The 11,801-nt window shown below is 42.1% G+C and overlaps 1 protein-coding gene across 1 annotated transcript in view; it reads left to right on the top strand.

Moving 5' to 3' along the window:
- SVEP1 (sushi, von Willebrand factor type A, EGF and pentraxin domain containing 1) overlaps positions 1 to 11,801 on the top strand; it is a 131,116-nt gene that overhangs the window by 85,930 nt on the left and 33,385 nt on the right. The window contains exons 31-37 of the mRNA XM_085212600.1: positions 2,377 to 2,550; positions 4,848 to 4,967; positions 5,704 to 5,880; positions 6,629 to 6,713; positions 7,007 to 7,198; positions 8,893 to 9,060; positions 10,154 to 10,826. Coding sequence (XP_085068726.1) covers positions 2,377 to 2,550; positions 4,848 to 4,967; positions 5,704 to 5,880; positions 6,629 to 6,713; positions 7,007 to 7,198; positions 8,893 to 9,060; positions 10,154 to 10,826 — 1,589 coding nt within the window. The remainder of the gene's footprint in view (positions 1 to 2,376; positions 2,551 to 4,847; positions 4,968 to 5,703; positions 5,881 to 6,628; positions 6,714 to 7,006; positions 7,199 to 8,892; positions 9,061 to 10,153; positions 10,827 to 11,801) is intronic.

The following is an 11,801-nucleotide window of genomic DNA, read 5'->3' as shown; positions in this document are numbered from 1 at the left end:
TTGTGTTAGTGTATTCTAGAGTAGTTTCTTTTAAAGACAACAAATACTTCTTCCAGGACTTAGAAGACAATTCTAGAAGACACTTCCGGAATTTTTTCTAGGATTTTTTCTAGGAAACTAGGCTGCATAAATACTCCTATCTTCTGCTTTTCTTTTATCTGCTCTTCTTTTTAGTCAGGAAAGAGGACGTACATGAGCGCCTAGGCAGTACTAAGGTCCACAAGTCCATGGGACCTGATGGGGTGCATCCACGTGTGCTGAGGGAGCTGGCGGAGGTCATTGCCGAACCGCTCTCCATCATTTTTGAGAGGTCCTGGACAACAGGGGAGGTCCCTGAAGACTGGAGGATAGCCAATGTCACTCCGGTCTTCAAAAAGGGCAAGAAGGAAGATCCGGGTAATTATAGGCCTGTCAGCCTCACCTCCGTCCCTGGAAAGGTGATGGAACAGCTTGTGCTGGATACCATCTCCAGACAACTGGGAGAAAAGGAGGTTATCAGGAGTAGTCAGCATGGGTTCACCAAGGGGAGGTCGTGCTCGACCAACTTGGTGGCCTTCTATGATGCTGTCACATGCTGGGTGGATGGGGGAAGAGCGGTAGATGTAATCTACCTTGATTTTAGAAAGGCGTTTGATACTGTCTCCCACGACATCCTTATAACAAAGCTGAGGAAGTGTGGGATAGACGAGTGGACAGTGAGGTGGGTTGAGAACTGGCTGACTGGCAGAGCGCAGAGGGTCGTCGTTGGTGGTGCAGAGTCTGGCTGGAGACCTGTAACCAGTGGTGTCCCCCAGGGGTCTGTGCTGGGTCCGGTCTTGTTCGACATCTTCATCAATGACCTTGATGAGGGGATAGTGGCCACCCTCAGCAAGTTTGCTGATGATACGAAGTTGGGAGGATTGGCTGACACGCCTGAAGGCTGTGCTGCCATTCAGCGAGACCTGGACAGACTGGAGAGCTGGGCAGTAAGAAACCGGATGAGGTTCAACAAAAGCAAGTGTAGGGTCTTACACCTAGGGAGGAATAATTGCATGCACCAATACAGGCTGGGGGATGAGCTGCTGGAGAGGAGCTCTGCAGAGAGGGACCTGGGCGTCCTGGTGGACGACAGGTTGGCCATGAGCCAGCAGTGTGCCCTCGTGGCCAAAAAGGCCAATGGCATTCTGGGGTGCATTAAGAAGAGCGTGTCCAGCAGGTCGAGGGAGGTGATCCTCCCCCTCTACTCTGCCCTGGTAAGGCCTCATCTGGAGTACTGTGTCCAGTTCTGGGCTCCCCAGTTCAAAAAAGACAGGGATCTCTTGGAAAGAGTCCAGCGGAGGGCCACAAAGATGGTGAAGGGCCTGGAGCATCTCCCTTGTGAAGGAAGGCTGAGTGAACTGGGTCTGTTTAGCCTTGAGAAAAGACGACTGAGAGGGGACCTGATCCAGGTTTATAAATACCTGAGGTGTGGCGGCCATAGCAGTGAGGCCAGTCTCTTTTCAGTGGTACGTGGAGACAGGACGAGGGGAAACGGACATCAGCTGCAGCATAGGAAGTTTCGCACGAATGTGCGTAAGAACTTCTTCACGGTGAGGTGACGGAGCACTGGAACAGGCTGCCCAGGGAGGTTGTGGAGTCTCCTTCTCTGGAGATATTCAAGTCTCGCCTGGACGCCTACCTGTGCGACCTGGTGTAGGGAACCTGCTTTGGCAGGGGGGTTGGTCTCGATGATCTCTAGAGGTCCCTTCCAACCCCTACAATTCTGTGATTCTGTGATTCTGTGATTCTATGACTGCACATGTGACTGTAGTTGCATACGGTGGAGCTGACCGTATTTCTCTTTTCGACGGAACAGCAAATTAGCTCCAGAAGTAAGTTAATGCGTGATCTCAAAACTAATCAGAGATTTGGTGATAAATCAGCTTGGATCTGGAGAGATTTTTTTACTACACTCAAAGAGATGCTAAGGGATATATGTGTGTCAGGAGTTCCAGTCTCACTGTGATCTCAGTTTAGTACTGTGACCTTGCAGTAATCTGCTGATTTTGCACTGTTCAATCGCAGTAATATTGAGCTTGTTTTTCAGTAAAGGGAAATAACAGGAACGTCCATACAAGCTTAGTTTTCCTTTTTCCCTAAGGCCCATTAAAGATCATTAATTATCAGGGGAACAAAAAGACATCTACTGAGATCGTAGTCACAGATTTCTCCTCCAAAGCTAGCAGAATGTCAGGAGCTGGAAAGTCTCTGATTGACACGTGCCCACAAAGTAAGACTCTTCTTTACGTGTAATCAGTCGGCAACTTCAGAAAAATTCTGGGCCCGTGTGAAATCATTCTGAAGTCAGTTTGTGTCTGCTCTGCTAATATCTGTCCCTTCTTTTCACACACATTGCAGGAATCAGCTGTGGAGTGCCTCCACCTTTAGAGAATGGCGGTTATGCTGCTGAGGACTTTTTTGCTGGCAGCACCATTACCTATCAGTGCAACAGTGGCTACTATTTGCTGGGTGACTTTGAGATGTTCTGCAAGGACGATGGGAGCTGGAGCAGCATTTCACCATCATGCCTTGGTGAGACATGCCATACATACTGCTGAGTGGACTGGCCATCTTGTACTTCTGTGCTGTTGGGTTTGGGTGTGGTTTCATTCTGAAACTGTGAAAGCTAGGCAGAATCTCAGAAATCACATTCCAAAATACTCACATTTTTGAAATCGTGCTCAGCATTGTGTCAAGCCAGGACTCCAGTCTGGTACCTTTCTTTCTCAATCCCGTTGTAAGTCCCAAACCCTATACTCCATACCTAATAAGCCTGCATTATGCTCCCAGCCTCTCTACTTTCAGGTTCTATTCTTGGAATCCTTGCATTTTCTGCTACTGAACTCTGCATTTCCCTGCTCCTCAGCATGCCTGTCAGCAAGCAGCTGCAGCACTGAGTAGGCTGGGAGTGCGGTTATGGACACAGTTCACATAGTTGCCATATCTTAACTTCCTTCCTAATCAGCTGGGTCTGATGTACCAGATGTAGATTTAGGAGCTAAAAGGTGAGAGACCAGCACTCTGCTGCATACACAGGGCTAAACATATCTTCTTGAAAGGCCATGTCTCCAGCAGATCCCCTGGAATACACTGACAGGCTGTACTCAAATTGCTGCTGCTCACTCATGTCTAATATGGGTTGCAGGGTAATAACCTGACAGTGTTTGTCTTTGATTCGACTGGTTGTTTTGTCCAAACGTGCAGCTACAAAACTTAGGTGTGGTTTTTTTTTCAGTCAAAATGAGCAAAAGTCAAGTGAACAGCCTTCTAATCCTGCCAAAATTCTCTTTAGATCAGGATCCATCTTGTTTTATAGCATTTAGTCCTTTGGGACTCTAAGAACATCCAAACAGACCATCCAGTCTGCTGTTCTTCTCTTTAATCAAAGGCATAAACATGACCAGACTCAGAGTAAATGTTGCACGGCTGTCTGCCTAGTTCAGCATCTCTGCAATAGGAAGAATGATCTGGGAAAGGAAATTCCCTGTACTTCACCTTCTAGATTGAAGAATGGATGTGGAAAATGAAAACAGTAAAAATTAAATTAAAACCCTGGGCCATTCTTTACCTTTCTTACTCACTCTCAAGGCAGGCACTAACAAAGCCTGACACATAAGCCATACACCTATTCCCTAGGATATTCTTTTGCTCTGCTACGGATGACTCAATTGTCCTTCCAGTCTTTCTTGTCTTAAAAGAAACTACAGGAGGAGCAATCATTCAAGTTCTGCCGTAGTGGTATTTTGCATTCTCCTGATGCTTGTGTAATTGGCAACAGCTTTGATTTTAGTGAACCATTTCCATCCTGCATGTCAGAAAGAAACTCCCTTTCTTTTCATAGCACTGTTGGGATCTTTCGTGCTGGCCAGACTCCTTCAGCAGTGAGGAGTTAATGCACTGATTCAGAAGATCTTGCTTTTTTATCTGTATTATTTTTTCTTGCCTCAAAGGGGCAAAGGTTGGCATCTATCCTGTAGAAGGATGTTGAAATGAAGAACTGTTCTATCTCATAGTGCTCTGGCTTATAGGAGGAACAATCTCTGTCACCACTATTTTTCAATGAGATATTTTGAAATTAATCTCTTGCAATTTATGACCCGCTGTTTCATCACGAACACTTCTGTTCAGTCAAGATTTGAAATCTCATATGAAGTAATTTGGGCTTAGGAATTTTTTTACTGTACAGTACCATGTGATATGTAGCATAAGTTATCAATTGGCATTTCTAGGCACAGTTATCATATAAATAGTTAATTATAATAACTGATGTATTTTGAACTCATTTTAACGTTCCTGTCAGCTACAGAGACTTCTCATTTTTGGTCTACTGTAAGTCTCTTCAGCACAGATGGGTCTTTTCTGATGTTTTGTGGTTCAGAATGTTTACCCCATTGGCTGTTTTCCTGTCTTAACATTTGGGAAGTTTGAGGTGTAAAGGATTTCTAAGTGAGTGTTTCATGCAAAAGCGAACCCTTTTAGTGTCTGTCCGAACTAGTAAACAACAACACATGAGCTACACTGAATGTTCTTTCACTGCTTTGAAACAAAATACTTTTGTGGAAGCATTGATTGAAGATTAACAGGAATTTTTCTTCAGTTTTCTCACATTTTACAGTATTTTATAGTAAGTTTCCTAGAAAACATAAATACTAATTTAATAATGAAATCTTATTGCTGAAGCATCAAAACTGTGACTGAAGTAAGCAATTTTTAATTATGCTAATTAAAGCAACTCCTTTTGACAGTGAAACAGAAATTTGAAAATTTGAAGCAAATGTGTATTACAAATACCATCCTAAAGACATCTTTATTATGTTTCTTTTTTGTAGATGTTGATGAATGTGCTGTTGGATCAGACTGTGATGAGCATGCATCCTGTCTCAATACAAATGGATCCTATGTTTGCACCTGCATTCCACCTTACACAGGAGATGGTAAAAAATGTGCAGGTATGGGAACGAAAAACATTATGCTAGTCTTCCAAAATTCTCTATAGGCCACTGTCTTCAGCTGTGGAAGACAGCTGCCAATAATTGATTGTAGAGAGGTACAAGAGAAGCATGCTCTGTGCATCTAATCACTTTGGCCTGAACAAGGCTGTGAGTAAATATCTCCATTATTGACAAAATTGTCATTTGGATTCTGCACAAGACATGTGCCCTCTTGCACACACAGTACATATGCTGGGGATGGCAGTGTGTGCCAGTTTTTGGAATAGAGTTGTGTAGTAAAGAAATATTGGCATTTAGCCATTTGAATAGGGGTTGAGTTGCCTATGGAAAAATTAAGCAAGGTGGCTTTGAGTAAAGATGACAACACAGTGGCATAGGTTGGAATAAAAGGTGACCTAATTTCAGGTTGAGGACTGGACACACAAGAGTGAGCTTTCTCTCTTGGAGAGATAAATGACTGCTGGATTTATTTGATTCCGACAATGAATGCAAACAGTCAGAGTGCTTACATTCAGAGTGCTTTATCAAGATTAGCTTACTTGCATGAGCCTTCAGTTTCTGTCACTTAACAGAGAGAACAGGAAAAAGCCAGCAAGCTTGGATTTGAATTGTGGATGTTTTCCATGTGTTCTGCTTTCTCACCTTTGGAAAATTCCCAGGAATATCTCCTAAAACTTTTCATTAAACCTCATACTTAGTGATGTCATTAATAGTTTTCTTTCTTCTTCCTCAGAACCAGTGAAGTGCCGAAATCCAGGAAATCCAGCAAATGGCCATATGTATGGAGACATGTACAGTGTTGGCAGTCAAGTAACTTTTTCTTGTGAAGAAGGGTTTCAGCTGACCGGAGTGACTAAACTTACATGCATGGAGTCTGGAGAGTGGAGCCACTCAATACCATATTGTGAAGGTGTAGTTCATGGGGCGACTGCTGATTGTAATATGCATCAGTGTAGAGATGAAAGGGGGAAGCTGTCAGAGACCATGACAGCTAATGAATTTTTTTTTCTAGCAGTCTTGAATCACAAGATTGAAGTCTCTTTTGTCTTAAGAGATGTAAGTGCCAACTAAAGTTACTAACAGTTTGCATATTCACAGTGTAATGCTTCTGCAGATCCTCCAAAGTATCAAAGGTGTAGGTTCATCTCATTACCTTTTTCCTAGTGTAAGCTTTAAAAATGTCTTTCTTTTCCATCCAGCCTCCTGTTTTCAAGCAACTTATGAGAAAATAATGTCTTAAAAAGTATTTAGTGTTTCAGTGTAAGAAGCAACAGGCTGGTGCACACAGACATACATGGCACAATTGTGAAAACTGCTTTAGAAAACCAGAACTAATGAGGTGAAGCAACAGTAAAAGGAAGGGATGATGAGGAAAAAAAAAGATTTTGTCCTTAGGAGGAGGTGGAGATGAAGTTCTGTTGGTAAAGTGTACAGTATGTGGGACAGTTCCAGCTACCTATTTCCAGTTAGTCAAATCTCTCCATAAAGTTGAATAGAAATAAAGAGCCTTAAGTGTCAGCTACAGCTTATCCAAGAACCCAGTTTCTCTAGGGGGTTTAGATCTCTTCAAACTTATTTAGTGAAAATAAATATTCTGGTTTTCTGTTTTTTTTAATTTGTGTTGCATCAACTTCTCTTGTGATCCTATCTTTTTAAAGCTATATCCTGTGGTCGTCCCATTATTCCAGAGAACAGTGCCATTTGGGGCTCAAATTTTACATACCGCAATAAGGTGATATACAGGTAGGAATTTCATGTTTGATGTCCCATGTTAATAATTAGCATCTAGCAGCAAATCAGAAAGAGCATGTCAGAATTCAGAAAGTGTTGAAAATAAATGGAGAAGAGTGAGCTGGGTTTTAAAGATAAAAAGATACTTTAAGTTTACTTGCATACTCATTTTCTGTGCCCTGCTGAGAAAGCTGGTAAATGAGAGTAAATGAGCAACAAAGGCAGGAAAGGGGTGGCCAATTAGAGGCCATAAAAGTTCATAAAAGGCTCTGTGTTTGACCGCAACTCTTTTTTTTCTCATATAGATGCAAAGATGGGTATAGCATAGTGGGTGAAAAGGAAATTATGTGCCTTGCTAATGGTGTTTGGAACCATCCTCCCCCCTCCTGTGAAATGGTGACGTGCCCTAGCCCACAGGATATTAGCAATGGAAAATACACACTCACTGGCACAACCTACCTTTCATCTGTATCATACAGTTGTGACAATGGATACAGGTAAATACTGGAATATTCCTGAGACAAATTTTAGCAGCATGCTTCCAAATTTAAAAAACTGTTGAAAGATCTACTTACATCTGAAATGGACAAGGCTGGGGTGATTGCTCAGAAAGTTAAAATACTAAAAGAAAATTTAAGAAGACTTTTATAAAGCTCGGAAGTAGTTCCTGCTTTTCATACTGAATTATGTTTAGATTGTTCAGATTCTGCCACACATGTATATGTATGCATGTATGCAACACTTTCATTTTACCGTTAAGCTTAAATACATATCTTGAATATTTGGAAATCAGTATTCATTATTTTTGGAGGTTTTCATTTGTATTTAAAGATTATCATTCACCTAATAAGCTTTAGAGCACATGCAGTATTATGTTTGGTATAGTTTTAAAGAGCCTTTAGTGAAATAGTCTTCTGTTATTCATTTACTCCTCAAAAGCTCTGCAGTAGTTGTTTATTGTAGTCTTTTACTCTGTTTTACGTTTGTAATCAAATACACTGTAAAGACATTTCTAATAAACTGCAATTACAAAAGAATAGTCATGTTGTATTCAAGGATATGGTGTTAACTGCAAGTCACAGCCTGCCCCTGATACTGCTTGTATCTAGCAGATGTTCTTTGACAAAAAATGGCCTCATATGGACCTCTAGGTCTGATTATTTTTTTGCTTTTTCCTGCTGCAAACATTCCCCTGTCCAGATGAGGCAGGTGTGAGGTACGCTCATCTAGTAAAAGTTTAATCCATTCCCTCAGTTTTCTGAGTAAATACAGTGTTTAAGTACCTGAGTGAATCAGGTCTCAATCCAGGGTGTGGTTGCCAGTCTCAACATAGCCAGAGTGTTGATGGTATACAACTTGATCATCAGAGAAACATAGACTCATAGAATCCCAGAATGACTTGGAAGGAACCTTAAAACCCACCCAGCTCCAACCTCTCTGCTGTGGGCAGCGCTGCCACCTACCAGATCAGGCTGTCCAAGGCCTTGAATGCCTCCAGGGATGGTGCACTCACAGCTTCTCTGGGCAGCTGAGCCAGGGCCTCACCATTTTCTGAGTGAAAAATTTCCACCTAACATCTAACCTAAATCTCTTCTCTTTTAGTTTAAAAGCATTCTCTCCTGTCCCATCACTGTGTAAAAAATCAGTCTCCTTCTTGCTTATAAGCCCTTTTTTAAGCACTGGGAGGCTGCAGTGAGGTATCTCCACAGTCTTCTCTTCTCCTGGATGAACAAGCCCAGTTCCCTCTCTTCTTACGAAAGGTGCTTTAACCTTAAATAATTGTTTAAACACCCCATGGCCTTTTATTGTTCCTGGTGTAGGGAACCTGCTTTGGCAGGGGGGTTGGTCTCGGTGATCTCTAGAGTTCCCTTCCAACCCCTACAATTCTATGATTCTGCGATTCTGTGATTCTGTTCAATAGTGGTCAAAACTACAGCAGAATTTAGTGTGTGTGTGCAAAGTACACTGAGGTCCCAAAATAATTCCAACAGCTTTCTTGTCAAAGCATTCTGAAAAACAGTTTTCTGATAGCATCAACATTGTATTTTCATGTATAGAAGGTGAGATACTGAACTCTGCTGAAGTCAAAGTCACCTTGGCTGGGGCCAGGAAATCAGAAGGAAAACACCTCACGCTCTCCCTGTTCTCACAGCCTGAAGCAGCAGCCTTAGTAATGATTTTTGTGTCTCAGCCTTCAGGGACCCGCTGTACTTGTCTGTGCATCTTCGGGGAACTGGAACAGCACACCTCCAGCTTGCAGCATTGTCTCTTGTGGATCTCCTCCTGCCATCAAAGACGCGGTGATAGAAGGAAATAACTTTACTTTTGGAAACACAGTCTCTTACACGTGCAAAGAAGGGTATGTAGTTTAGTACTACAGGACAAGTAAAACTGTTGCAGGCCATACAGCTTTCTCCTCTGCTGCTTCCCAAGTCCTTTATAACTTTTCATGAATTACTTTGTCACTACTTCTGTCTTGCCTCCCTGGGAATTAAATATGATGGAGGCTGTGGGCTGTCAGGTTAGTATGGGACACCAAGGCATTTCCCAAAGCAGTGAGCTGCACAACAGCTGAATATATCTTGAAAAAGAATAATGAAGAGGATTCCGAGGGCAGGACAGATGAGTTTCTTGGAATTAGACCTAGTACTTCTCTAGTATACTCCAGGCTGTGACTGTAAAGAATTCACCATCTCATCACACTTACAAGGGCACTGTTTTGTTTTGAGAAGTAATACAAGTGTTCTGGTGTTTTAAACTCTGGTTACTTAAAACTGTTTATTGAGGTGCATTATTTTCTTTAATTTCCATCTGTGCAGTTGTAGTGACTTTTCAGAACAAATTTCATGGCTCCATTTTGATGGTGTAGCATGAATGTAGTGTTGGCCTGAGATACTGGAAGAAGCTATGCGCATGCGTATCTTCACAGCTCATAAGCACATTGCTCATAACACTAGCAACACTTTTTCTAGGTAGATTCCTAAGGAGCTTCTCATTGTTTGCAAGTGTGAAATAATTAGAAAAAATTAGATGCAGCTAATACAGGAAACCAGAAGACTTTTTTTGGGCTTTTCATCTCTGTCTCTCTTCAGTTCTGCTAAACGGGAATAATTTCTGGGTGGGATAGTTTCTTTGAGGAGTGGATAGCCTGTCCCAGCACGGTATTTGTTCATTTGCAGTAGAGAAGTTTCAGTAAAAATGGAATCGTAATCAGATGCACAGATAAGAGAGTTGTATTCTGCTCAAGATGTTCTAGGATATTTGATATTTGTTATTGTGACATCTCACCCATGGATGGTTTGGCTTTGAGGTCTTTCATTTGAAGTTGGTGGTAGCTGTTGTAAAGGATCCTATTTATCTTCTGGAGTGCTGACAAACTATGGGGGCTTAAGAAACTGTAGGTGGCATTTAACAGTGTTTAATTGACTTCCTATATGGTTTCTTATCCACAGTTACACTTTAGTTGGTCCTGCAACCATAGAGTGCTTAGCTAGTGGCGAGTGGAGTGTGAGCCACCAGCAGTGCCTGGCAGTGTCCTGTGATGAACCACCCCATGTGGAAAATGCATCACCAGAGAATGGCCACCGCCTCTATGGTGATATAGCTTATTACTTCTGCTCAGATGGCTACAGCCTGGCTGATAACTCTCAGTTGCTTTGCAATGCGGAAGGGAAGTGGGTGCCTCCAGAGGGCAAGAAGATGCCTTATTGCGTAGCTGACTTCTGTGAAAAGCCATCCACTGTCTCATACAGCATCCTGGAGTCCATCAGTAAAGCCAGGTTTCCAGCTGGCTCCATTGTGAGCTTCAAGTGCATGGAAGGCTTTGTTTTAAATACTTCGGCCAAGATTGAGTGCCTTCGAGGAGGCATCTGGAATCCTTCTCCATTGAGCATCCAGTGCATTCCAGTTCGCTGTGGAGAACCTCCCAATATTAGCAATGGCTATGCCAGTGGGACCAATTACAGCTTTGGAGCAGTGGTGGCCTACAGCTGCAACAAGGGGTTCTACATCAAGGGGGAAAAAAAGCGTACCTGTGAAGCCACTGGCAGCTGGAGTGGCAGTTTGCCCACATGCCACCCAGTGTCCTGTGGAGAACCGCCCCAACTTGAGAATGGCTTTATTAAGGTAAAACATCTGTTTTCTCATCTGCCTAATAGCATAGCAAATTGAATACATCTTCATAACTGATGCTGTTTTTTTCTCAAGGAATTCAGTTGATTTCCTCGAGGTCTCAGTCTTCACTTGTTTAGTCTGTGAGTGACTTTCCTAGTTATCTAGAGATGTACTGCTGTGAAAAAGAATCTGCTTTGAATTAGATGAATAAGTGTGGGATAATTTCTCTGTGTGTTTTAGATACAAGCATATTTCATTGCTGAGGTCAGAAGCTGTCCTTTCCCTATCAAATTGCTTTGCAACAATGCCCAAAGTTAGAAATCTTGTGGAAGCCCAAAGCTGTAACACCTCTTTAATCTGTGCTATGCTAAGGGTAATACTGTGGTAAGGAAGATCAGAAACATTATTGTAAAATTTAGCTTTGAATTTCTTTAGCATTTTTCACCTGAACATTTATCCTCTTTCCTTACGTCTAGCCACATGGGAGTGTACATTTGCTAAGAATTGGGTTTTTTGCATTCCAATTCCCATATGAAGTTCTAGCAGTAATAGCAACAATTTCTGTTTGGCCTTCCACACCTATACTCCTCTAATTAATGCATATAATTTGGTAGTGTCTTCCTTAGGCAGGTTTACTCCGTAGGTGTTCATTCCCATTAAAGTCAATTTTTAATATCTCAGCTCTGCAACTTTGATAGACTTCTCAGCTGCCTGCTGAAAACTCTGCAACTACACTTGGGACACTTAAAAAAGTAGTAGTACATCTGAAGACTCCAACCTTGGATACACATGTAAGCTAAGGAACTGTAGCTACAGTAGTCCATTTCCTGGCAGCTTTTCTCAACATATTTCTGTCTTTCAGTTTACATTTCTTTTGGTCTCACTGGTCAAGAGAGGAGAACGCAGAAAGAAATATTTTCTAGATTTATTCTCTAAACCTTGAATTTTTTCTTCTCTTTTTGATTGTGCTTTCAGATTTCCTGATAG

Source organism: Meleagris gallopavo, chromosome Z (assembly GCF_905368555.1).
Source record: "Meleagris gallopavo chromosome Z, MGAL_WU_HG_1.1, whole genome shotgun sequence".
Classification (NCBI taxonomy): Eukaryota; Metazoa; Chordata; class Aves; order Galliformes; family Phasianidae; genus Meleagris; species Meleagris gallopavo.
Note: the sequence above shows the minus strand (reverse complement) of the source record. Positions and strands in the feature narration are given on the sequence as shown.